The sequence below is a fragment of the Portunus trituberculatus genome, chromosome 4 (genome assembly GCF_017591435.1).
Source record: "Portunus trituberculatus isolate SZX2019 chromosome 4, ASM1759143v1, whole genome shotgun sequence".
Taxonomy (NCBI): domain Eukaryota; kingdom Metazoa; phylum Arthropoda; class Malacostraca; order Decapoda; family Portunidae; genus Portunus; species Portunus trituberculatus.
Genome location: NC_059258.1, coordinates 122,571 through 135,070, shown reverse-complemented (window position 1 = coordinate 135,070; position 12,500 = coordinate 122,571). Strand labels below are relative to the sequence as shown.

The following is a 12,500-nucleotide window of genomic DNA, read 5'->3' as shown; positions in this document are numbered from 1 at the left end:
GAGAGAGAGAGAGAGAGAGAGAATCCTTTCCTTTCTCCTTTCCTACTTTCTTTAATCTTATCAACCTTTTCTTGTCTCTCTCTTCCCTTCTTCACAGTTCACCTTCACTCACTTCACTTCAGTAGCTCTTATACTATTGAACTAACCCAGCCTATCCTAACCTAACTTAACCTAATTTAACCTTCACTCCAGTAACTGTTATATATTTGAACTAACAACCTAAACTAACAATTTAACCCAATTTTATGTAACCTATGTTACTGGACCCAACTGTAATCTAACCTAACATAACTTTATGTAACCCAACCTAACTTTATCCTAACTTAACCTTATGTAACTTTGCCCAATTGTACCCTAACCTAACCAAAAGTAACTGAAGATAACCTAACCTAACCTAACCTTATGTAATCCAACCTAACTTTAACCTAACCTAACCTTATGTAGCTTGACCCAACTTAAACCTAACTTATCTTCATCTAATGTAACTTAACCAAATTTTAATTTAACCTAGCCTTGTGTAACTTAACCCAACTTTAACCTAACCTAACCAAACCCCAACTCAATATAACCACTCCAGCTAACTTAATATAACTTTAAACTAACTTGACCTAAACCATCCCTGCCTTCCCTAACCTTAACCGAACCTAACTTAACCTAATGTAAACCCAACTTAACCTAACCCAACCTAACCTCACCTAAATGAAAAATTTTACTAGTTACTGTACTATTAATAAAAAAAAAAAAAAAAAAAAAATATATATATATATATATATATATATATATATATATATATATATATATATATATATATATATATATATATATATATATACTGTCATTATTATTATTATTTTAAAGGCATTAACTCATATTATAACGTAAAAAAAAAAAAAAAAAAAATTATTATTATTATTACAGGTTGATAAAGTATATTATTATTTCCTTTTCTTTATCTTTACTGCCATTTTTAGTCATGAACTAAAAAAGATAAAAAAAAAATGATAATTTATTTATATTCTTCTTCGTGTTATTATTGCTATCAAATATTTGCATCATTAATCCTCTATATCTGTCATTAATCCTTCAACTCTGTCATTAATCCTTCTTTTCTACCGCTAATCCTTCATATTTATTCTTCTACATAATATTCTTAGTGATTGAATATTTGTACCAGTAATCCCCTATTTCTGTCATTAATCCTCTAGTTCTATCCCTAAATAAATTTTTGTTATTAATCCCCCATTTCTACCACTAATCTTTAATTTATGTCATTAATCATCTATTTCTATCACTAATCCTATTTCTGTCATTAATCCTGTATTTCTACCATAAATCTTTTAGTTCTATCATTAGTCATCTATTTATATCATTAATTCTCAATTTCTATCATAAATCCTATCATTAATCTTTCAATTCTATCACTAATCATCTATTTTAATTCTCTTCAATATTCTTATTAGGATCAAGTTTTCTTATAAATCCTTAAATTTTATCACTAATCCACTATTTCTATAACTAATCCTATATTTCCTACCGTTAATCCTTCATATTTATTCACGTACAACTTATTATTCTTATTGGGATCAAATCTTAATCCCTTATTTACCTTCCCGGCAACTGAATGACATCATAATCTATTTTTTCATCTTCCGCTAACTAATATCGCTATCAGTTTACTCACTCTCTCTTTTATCTGATAAGGATAAAAATCAATCAATATGCTTAATTTTAATGAATATCTTGTTTAATTAATGTATTCTCGTGTTATTCTCTCTCTCTTCCATACTTTTGCTTTTCTCATCCGTTTCTTCATTTAGGGGTTTCAAAGATTTGTTAACTTAATATTACCACACCCAACTCTCTCTCCCTCTCTCTTGTATTCAGAATTCATGTAAAAAAAAAACATATTCTTTTTCATGAGAGAGAGAGAGAGAGAGAGAGAGAGAGTCCTCCTCTCTCTTCTCTGGTTGCCGCTGCCCGCCTTACAACTTTAAAATCTCTCTTCTCCCTCTCCCTCTCTCCTTTTCCTCCTCTCCCAGCTCTCCCTCAAGACAGCGGGGCATGGGAGAGGCAGGCAGGGAGAGTGCGAGACCATGGCACCCTAGGACACGGCCAGGGAGAGGCAGGGAGAGGCTAGGAGAGGAGGAAGAGAAGAAAATGTGACACGCTAACCCTACCAAGCTTGCCTTCTCAGTGGCCCTCTTCCTTCAGCCTCCCCTGCACATATTGCTTTTTTCTTCCTATATCTGCTTATTTTCACGGTATTTCCTGGTTTGTGAAGGTTCATATCGACTCCATCTCCCTTCCACAATCGCTAGGAATGCTGGGAAATACGGAAAATAGCTGGACATAGGAAAGATACGCGTTAGACCTACTATATTTCAAACCACGCAGATTCATGACTAAAGACATTATTTTCCGTTTTTCCCTTAACCCTGAGGCATCTCCAGGTCAAGGCCGGTAGGGGAAGGGTCAGAGTTCCCTTAGGTAGCATCTGGCAGGGAAAACAAGAGCAGGGGACGCGGGAAATTGAAAAAAAATACGCTTAAGATCACACCGCCATGTCTGGGCTGAGAGGCGTCCACCACCACCATCACCACCACCAACACCCTTTTCTAGTTTTTTCCCTTTTAAAATCGCACTCACCATGAAGAGAAGGTTCCAGAAGACGGATATATATTTGAGGAAGGTGTAGCAACAAACCCCCATGGCTGCTTTTGTGACTGGCGCCTTCTTTTCCGAGATTTAATCCAAAATAACTGGAGGAGAGCGTGCGCGCGTCTCAATTCCACTGCCTTTCTCTCAACACTGACTCTGCCTGGTCGCTCGGACTCGCTCCCTCCCTCGCTCGCTTGCCGCTCTCTCTCTCTCTCTCTCTTTCTCTCTCTCTCAGTACTGCCTATCCCTGCTGGGCGCAAAATGGTTGGTTCCTTGGAGAGAGAGAGAGAGAGAGAGAGAGAGAGAGAGAGAGAGAGAGAGAGAGAGAGAGAGAGAGAGAGAGAGCAGTGCTTTTCTTTTTATGTTAATGGTAAGTTACTACTACAACTACTACGCACTCACTCTCTCTCTCTCTTGTAGCCAAATTATAAAACAACGTGTTTTTATCTTATTTAAAGACATCCGCACGCCGAGAGAGAGAGAGAGAGAGAGAGAGAGAGAGAGAGAGAGAGAGAGAGAAGGAAACAAAACAAGATAACGGACTCGCTCTACTACTACTACTACTGATGATTATTATTATTGATACATTATGATGACATCATGATGATCTAATACTAATACCAAATGTCAACGGATGAAAGAAAGGAAAATACGGGGGAAAAAAAAAATCACAAAATAACTTAGAGAAACAATGGTGTAGGTTGAGTTAGGACAAAGAAAAGTGTTAGAATTTAAAAAAAAAAATAGACATGACCTCATTTCCTTTCTTAAAAAAAAAAAAAAAAAACCTTGTTAATTTGTAGAAACTTCCGTTAATTAGTCCTTCCTTTGCGGTGACTCAACGCTCTCGCTCACTCTCCCTCTCTCTGAAACACAAGTTGAATATATATATTGTTTGAGAGAGAGAGAGAGAGAGAGAGAGAGAGAGAGAGAGAGAGAGAGAGAGTAAACAAAACTTATACGTACATCTCTATCTTTAATTTTTTCAACTGTAACAAAGCGTAATTTAACTTGTATTTGAGAGAGAGAGAGAGAGAGAGAGAGAGAGAGAGAGAGAGAGAGAGAGAGAGAATTTCCATATACTACACCTCTAATTTGTTTCAAGTCTCTCTCTCTCTCTCTCTCAACAGCACCACCAGCTTACATCACAACATTCTGGACCTTTATAGCAGCACTCGTTTTGCCAAGACCTTCACATAACCAACAGTTTAACCCACACCACCATTAATTCAACCCACAGCACCCTCACAGCTTAGCCCACAATAGATCTTAAAAACAGCACCGCAACAATATAAGACCTTAAAAACAGTATCACAACACTAATAAGACCTTAAAAACAGCACCACAAAAAAAAAAAAAAAAAAAACAGCACCACCACAGCAATAAGACATTAAAAAAACAGCACCACCACAGCAGTGAAACCTTAAAAACAGCAACACAGCACCAGTAAGACCCTAAAAACAGCACCACATTAATATAAACCCAAAAAAACAGCACACAACAGTACTAGTCAAGCCCACATCACTGTCACAACTTAACCCACAGCACTGAGACCCTAATCACAGCATCACAAAAGTAATAAGACCTTAAAAAACACCACAAAAGTAATAAGACCTTAAAAAAACAGCACCACTGCACTATAGTATAGCCCACAACACCCTCATAGCTTACTCCACAGCAGAGACCTTAAAAAAACAGCACCACATCAGTAGTACCATAAAAAAAAAAAACAGCATCACAACAGTAGTAAGACCATAAACACAACATGACAGCAGTAGTAAGACCATAAACACAGCACAACAGCACTAGCTAGGCCCACATCACCTTCACAGCTTAGCCCACAAAACTAAGACCCTAATCACAGCACCACCACAGCAATAAAACCCTAATAACAGCACCACAACAATGTAAACCCTTTAAGGCATCACCATATCAGCACTAGTTTACTCCACAGCACCCTCACAGCTTATTTCACAGCACAGAACTTAGAATTTTTTTTTTTAATATATATATTTTTAAAGTTTAAATTGTGACATTTTTATATATTTTTCTTTTTGATTAATTTGTTTAGTTTTCTTTTATTTTCCTTTTTTTCTAGTTTATTTTTTCTTTGACTTTCCTATTTTTTTGTTTTTAATTATTTTCATTACTTATTATTTTTTTAGAGTTTAGAATGTTACTTTAAATGATCAAGTTCATTTATTTTTTTTTCTTTTCTATGTTTGACTACTTTTTTTCTTCAGTTATTAATTATTCCTTTTTATTTTTTATTTTGTTATTTTTTTTAAAGTATAGGATGTTACTATAAATTATCAGATTCATTTGCTGCTACTTTTTTTTTTTTTTTTGCTTTCTTTCTCCGACACTCCATTTTTTCTAATCCATACAAGTGAAAATATAAAACTACAAATATTTTCTTTCTCATTTGTCTTTTCATATTCCTTTCACGTATGAAAAAATAAAATTAATAAACCAATAAATAACAAAATACAAAAATAAATAAATGAATAATAATCTAAATATCCTGCATTTTTTTTTTATAATGTTTTTGAAGCACAAGAAATCAAAATATAATATGTAACATTGTAGCATTTTGTATTGGTTCTATTCCTCATCTTTAAATGCACAAAATATTACACCCTACTTATCTTATTTCTCCATTACTTTTAACAATGTGCCTACTGTTTTTACTCCCTTCATTCTTCATTTCTTATGCAATTCCTATCTTTCCCTTGCTTTCTTTTACCTTTCTGTTCTTTACTATCATTATTTATCTATTCACACAAACTTTATATTTTCTTTTCTATTTCCCTTAGTCTTTACTCCCTTCATTCTTTACTTCTTATACATAATTTCCTTATTTTTCCTTCCTTTTTAAACCTTTCAGTTTTTACTATTATTTATCTTATACAAACTTCATCTCGTTTTTTTTTTTATTTCCCCTAGTGTCTTTACTACTTTAATTCTCATTATTTAATCATTTTTTTTCCTTGATCATTTATCATTTTCTAATTTTTCTTAATTTTTTTCACATTTCCCCTTATTATATCTTGATTTATTTATTTTCCCTTTATCTTCGTCTTTTTTTTTTTACCCATTTTTCATTTATCTTACTACACAGCCATAATTTTCTAATTTATCTTCATTTTTCCACATTTTCTCTTATTACTGTTATTATATCTTGATTTATTTATTTTCCCGTTTTCTTGTATTTTTTTTTTTTTACCTATTTTTCATTTATCTTACTATACAACCATCATTTTCTAATTTATCTTAATTTTTTCACATTTTCTTTTTTATTACTCTTTTATTTATTTCCTCTAGGTGTCGTTGGATTTTTGACGTCATGAATACTTAGACCAACTTTATTATAAGCTTACATTATTGTAGTAGTAGTAGTAGTAGTAGTAGTACTAGTAATTCCTTATACAAGTCATATTATCATTATTATTATTATTCCTCTGTGTTCATTACTACAACACTAGAGGCTTGTTTTATTTCACTATTATAATCTTACATCATTATCATTATTATTATTATTATTATCATTATTATTATTATTATCAGCTCAGGTTTATAGTTTATCATTATTACATTTTTTTATCATTATTTTTTGTTAAGCTGATAAAACTGTCCTTTTCTTTTTAATCTCACACACTAATGACTAGAGGTGTTCCTGAGAGAGAGAGAGAGAGAGAGAGAGAGAGAGAGAGAGAGAGAGAGAGAGAGAGAGAGAGAGAGAGAGAGAGAGAGAGAGAGAGAGAGAGAGAGAGAATAACACACATTAACAAGGGAACATCCTCATAATATTATCAACTACTCTATTATCAAGCATCCTTTATATATACAATCCAGGACACAATGTCATTAATCTACTGCATTTAATTAATATGATACTGATGAGGCTAAGGGAGGATGTGGACACTCCCCCTTGTTATTTCCAACATTTCCTGACACACACTCACTCACTCACTTGGACACACATACATACATACATACAGACACACACCAATACTGCCAGCTGGGATGTTAATAGCTGCCGTCACAGAAAGGGAAGGACAAACTGAAGACAATGTGTGATGTTTAGATAGGAAATGAAGGTTCTAGGTAATGTGTACAGGAAAAATGAAGGTTCAGGGTAATGTTTAGAGGGATTGAAGGTTCTAGGTAATGTTTAGAGGGAAAATGAACATTCTGGATAATGTTTAGAGGAAAAATTAATGTTCTGGGTAATATTTGGAGGAAAAATGAGGTTCTGGATAACATTTAGATAAATAATAGGAGGTTTTGGGTAATATCTAGAGAGAACATGAAGGTCCTGGGTAGTTTTGATAGAAAATGAAAGTTCTTAGACAAATCTTGGTCTCTGCCACAAAGAAACACTACATAATTTGTTAGGTTTTTGTTAATGAAATGGATGAAATTAGGAAAAAAAAAATATTTTGAAATGTTACAAGGGGTGCAGATAATCATTAGTCTTTACTATTAACAAAAGAAGAAATATTAGGCAGTTTTCTGTTACTGAAATGACTGAGCAAGACAGAAAAAAAAAAAAAAAAAATGCAGACTTAAATATTAAGGGAAGGGTGTGAAAATTTGCAAAATGGAAAATATTACCTACCCACTTTTTTGTGAATGAAATGACTGATAAAGAAAACAAACTGATATAGACTTTGAAACAATAAAGAAAAAATGGGTAAAGACATACATAGAAGTTGTAGAAGGCATAGAAAGTAGAGGGAAAAAAAAATATAGACTTTGAAACATTAGGGAAAGAACATATATCGATATAAATAGATGAGGTGGTGATGATACTAAATATGCACAGTGTTTGAATCTCCACCATTAACTAAAATAAATCCAACATTATCTTTTTAACTTTGAGGGAAATAGGAACACTATTAAGTAGATGAGGCTGTGGAAATACTGAAACACAAATATGAATCAGTTTCTATCAGTTTTTGTGTGTGTTTAAGCCTCCACCATCTTGAGACACTGCATCATACTCAGAAACACTTCCCTCTCTCACCATGACCCTTTTCAAAGACCACAGAGACCATTAGCTGATTCTAAAGAGTATTTGACCTGTTGGTAATGCAAGACTTGTTAACATGTCATTAAAATTATAGAAACATTCTTAAAAACCCATGTCACTTCAACTAGAGCCTTTAAAAAGATAATTTGTCTTGTTGGTAATGCAGGAAATTTATCAACATGTTACTAGAATTAGAGAAACACTCTTAAAAACCTGTCATTTCAACTAGAGCCTGTTGGTAATGCAGGAAACTTGTTAACATGTCATTAGAATCACAAAAGCACCCTTAAAAAACCATAATTTCAACTAGAGCCTTTAAAAAGAGTATTTGTCCCATTGGTAATGCAGGAAACTTGTTAATATGTCACTAGAATCACAGAAACATCCTTAGAAACTTGTGTCACTTCCACGAGAGCTTTTTGAAAACAGTGAAAGAGTGGAGCGGAGAGTAAATGTTTCAGAATATGGGAGACTATTCTAGTTATCACTTGCCTTTGTGACTTAAAAATGCAGAGAAATGATGATAAAAAGTATATAAATAGACAGATGAGGGTGTGGAGGTACTAAAGCATGAATATTAATGAGACTTATAATGTATGGCTGCTTCTTTTAGTACATTAATTTGAGCTAGTTCATTTTTCCTTCAATGTACACCAAATTATCATAAGTAGTTATTTTAGTACATTAATTTCATCTAGCTCATTCTTCCTTCAATAAACACTAATTCATTATAAGAGGTGGTATTTTAGTACATTAATTCAGTCTAGTTCATTTCTCCTTCAATAAACACTAAATTGTAGAAGGAGGTTATTTTAGTACATTAATTTCATCTAGTTTACTTTTCCTTCAATAAACACTAAGTCATTATAGGAAGTAGTTATTTTAGTACATTATTTTCTAATTCATCTTTCCTTCAATAAATACAAAGTAATTAAAGGAGGTGGTATTTCAATACATAAATTCCATCTACTTCATTTTTCCTTCAATAAACACTAAGTCATTAGAGGAAGTAGTTATTTTAGTACATCAATTTCAACTACTACATTTTTCCTTCAATAAAGACAAGATAAGGAAAGGCTGTAGTTATTTAGTACATTAACATCAACAACTGACTAAGTGGTTTTTGTTACATTGATTGAAACCACTTTCCTCACAATACTGGTAGCTATTATTAGTTTTTTAGTGGAAATAGTGGCTTTTATTTTAGTACATTTCAACCACTGTTTTCCTTTTCTCCTTTCAATAAACACTATGGAAAGATGAAAAAGATATTATTACATTTCTTTCCTTCTTACTGATGAATATTTTATTATTACATTCTACTCTTCCGTTTTTCATTTCAATAAACACCAAGGAAATATTAAGATTATTATTACATCTTTTACTTCCTTCTTTCTCTCAATAAGCACTAAGGAAAGATAGGCTATTATTACATCCTTTCTTTCCTTCTTTCTTTCAATAAGCATTAATGAAAGATAGGCTATTATTACATCCTTTCTTTCCTTTTCTTTCAAGGGAAAGATTAAGATTATTACATTTCTCTCTGTCTTTCTGTCAATTAACAACAAGAGAATTATGTTATTAATACACTTCTACTCTTCCTTTCCTTTTCTCTCTTTCAGTAGACACAAAATTGTTATTATTTTTACATTATCATTAGTATTTTCTTCAATAAACACATCATAAGGAGAGGAAGAGATAATAACATTCCTTCCTTTTGGTATTACATTCTACTCTTCCTCTTTCAATAAACACAAAGTAAAATTGTTACTATTATTACATCATTATCCACAAGTAATTTTCTTCAAGAAACACATGACAAGGAGAGGAAGAGATATTATTAACATTATCCCAGTCTTTCCATTATTACATTCTACTCTTCCTTCTCTCCTTCAACAGACATTAGGTAAAGTTGTTATCATTATTATTACATCATTATTCACAAGTCTTTTTCTTCAATAAACACATCATAAGGAGAGTAAGAGATATTAGTAACATTATCCCAGTCTTTCCATTATTACATTCTACTCTTCCTTCTCTCTTTCAATAGACACTAAGTCATAGTTGTTATTATTATTACATTATTCACAAGTTTATTTTTACTTTTTTTTTTTTTTTTTTCTCAATAAACACATGATGAGAAGAGGAAGAGATATCAGTAACATTTATCCCAGTCTTTCCAAATTACATTCTACTCCTTCTCTCTCTTTCAAAAGACATAAGTTGTTATTATTATTACACCATTATTAACAAGTTTTCTTCAATGAACATAAGGAGAGGAAGAGATTAACAATTATTCCAGTCTTTCCTTCTATTATTAAACCAACTCATTAACTTCTACTCTTCCTTCCTTTTTTACCTTTAATGGACACAAAAGAAAGATAAGTGAGTGGAAATACATTAATTTCAACCACTCTTTCCTTCAGACTCCTTCAAAACACACATAATTATAGATTGTTGATTATTATTATTATTATTACATTAACTTCTCTTCCTTCCTTTTTCTTTCCTTCAATAAACACAAAGGAAAGATAAAAAGTGGGTGGGAATACATTACTTTTTAACCACCCTTTCCTTCAGACTCCTTCTAAACACACAGCAAGTATGTTTTTATTACACTAACTTCTCTTCCTTCCTTTTTCCTTCAATAAACACAAAGGAAGGCTAAGACGTGGGTGGGAATACATTACTTTTTAACCACTCTCTCCTTCAAACTCCTTCCAAATACACATAATGATAGACTGTTATTATTACATTAGCTTCTCCTCTTCCTTCCTTTCCTCCTTCAAGACACACAACATTCTGGGAAGTATGTTATTATTACTCCTTGATTCTCCCAGCTCTCTCCACCACAACAGACTAATTGAGCCAAAAAGAACAAGAAAAAATCAATAAATTCACTGAACCATGAGAGAAGCTGATTAATTACTGGGAAACAAAGATAAACTGATGATAAAAACTAATGTACCATAAGAAAACAAATAGAAAAAAAAAAAAAAAACTGACAAAATTGAAATAAAGTAGACACAACAAAGATACAGGCAAAACTGATTAATCACTGAAAAAGAGAAACTGATGGCAAAAACTAATGCACCAAAAGGAGAAAAAAAAAATGCTGGTAAAAAATGAAACTAGAAAAATAATTAAATAAAGTAGAAAGACTATCCAAAAAATTATGAAACATATTATTGTAGACAAAGCCAATGACCAACCATTGTAAACATTAAAGAAACTAGAAAGACTGACCAAAAAATCATAAAACTTTAAAAATGATGAAAAACAAGACAACAAGATAAATAGACACAAAACTGATGACAAGACATTAACAAAAATTAAAGACATGACAGAAAAAGATAAACAAACACAAAACAGATGACAAGACACAGAAAAATAAAAGAAATAAGACAAAAGAAAAAAATATATAGCAATAGACAAAACAGATCACCAAATGCCAACACCCACCAAAAACATCAAAACAAACACACCAGATCTTTGCAATGAAAAAAACAAACAAAATGAAACCCAAACCAAACCAAAACACAACACAATTCAATACTTCCCTGTGACCAAGAAACACAAACGCAACACCAAGACACCCAAACACATTCCTGGGTGACAAGATGACCCAAGATGACCCCGCCAGCCACCCAGGTCAGGTCAGATCAGGGCAGGGCAGGTCAGGGGTACACTCATGGCTTCATGGTCTTGTGGGGTCATGACGTGAAGTGACGATGAAGGCGGACAGAGAGAAAATGGAGTGAAAAAATTGGCACATTTAATTTACACACCAGATTCCGTTTGCCTAAGCCTCGGACTGACTGTACAGTGGTGTGCGGCGGCGGCGGCGGCGGCAGAGGCAGCGAGACACGAGAAGCTATATCTTAACCTTACATTCTAAACCTTAAGAGAGCGAAAGACAGAGCAAGAGAGAGAAATAGGAAAAAAAGAAAAAAAAAAAAAAAAAAAAAGAGAGAGAGAGAGAGAGAGAGAGAGAGAGAGAGAGAGAGAGAGAGAGAGAGAGAGAGACTAACCATAATAAAAAATATATATAAAAAAATAAATAAATAAAAAAATAAATAAAAAAAATAAAAAATAAAAAAAACAAGCACACAGGAGGAGTCAAACACAACTCCACAAATCCTCCATATTTCAACCCTCTTTCCTCCACCACACTCACCCTTCCTCCTCCTCCTCCTCCTCCTCCTCTGCTGCCTCATAAGGTTCGTAAGGCTCCTGTCCTTCTGGCACTGTCCCGTTTCCAGAAAACTCCTTCCCATCTTCCTCTCCCTCGAAATTCTCTCCAACATCTTCCATGTACACCTCCCCACCACCCTCACCACTGCCTCCCTCCTCCATCTTCTCTGGGGCCTTTGAGTCTTCCTCCCCAGCGTCTTCAGTCTGGGGAAAAAAAACAAGGGAGAGTTGTGAGAGGAAATGAGAGTATGAAAGTGAATAAGTAAGTTGTGAAGATGATGTAAACAGGAGAGGACACACACTCACAATACAGCTGCCAGGCTCACCAGATATCATAATATTTCACAGGCAAGTTAGTCAACTGGACATCAGAAATTTTTGGACATTCTACTGTCCCATCCTGATATATTAAAATAACTTAGGTATTTTTCTACAAATATCTATGGCATAAATGCTTTAATAGTAAAATCAAGGTTATAACCATGCATTGTGCTTTATACCATCTCTATCCTTGGGACAAAAAATACTTTTGTTACTCAAATGATAACTCAAAAGTTAGTAAGATTTTTTTTCCTTTGAGGCAAGAAAGTACAATACAAGAAATCATGAACGT

At 33.1% G+C, this 12,500-nt stretch overlaps 2 protein-coding genes across 2 annotated transcripts in view; both read right to left on the bottom strand.

Annotated features, from left to right (window-relative positions):
* Positions 1-2,870, bottom strand: part of LOC123510594 (tetraspanin-1-like) — a 19,684-nt gene extending 16,814 nt beyond the window's left edge. The window contains exon 1 of the mRNA XM_045265878.1: positions 2,647-2,870. Coding sequence (XP_045121813.1) covers positions 2,647-2,709 — 63 coding nt within the window. The 5' untranslated portion in view covers positions 2,710-2,870. The remainder of the gene's footprint in view (positions 1-2,646) is intronic.
* Positions 2,871-6,009: 3,139 nt separating this feature from the next.
* Positions 6,010-12,500, bottom strand: part of LOC123510505 (glycine-rich cell wall structural protein 1.8-like) — an 11,061-nt gene continuing 4,570 nt past the window's right edge. The window contains exon 6 of the mRNA XM_045265721.1: positions 6,010-12,091. Within this exon, the coding sequence (XP_045121656.1) occupies positions 11,867-12,091 (225 nt within the window). The 3' untranslated portion in view covers positions 6,010-11,866. The remainder of the gene's footprint in view (positions 12,092-12,500) is intronic.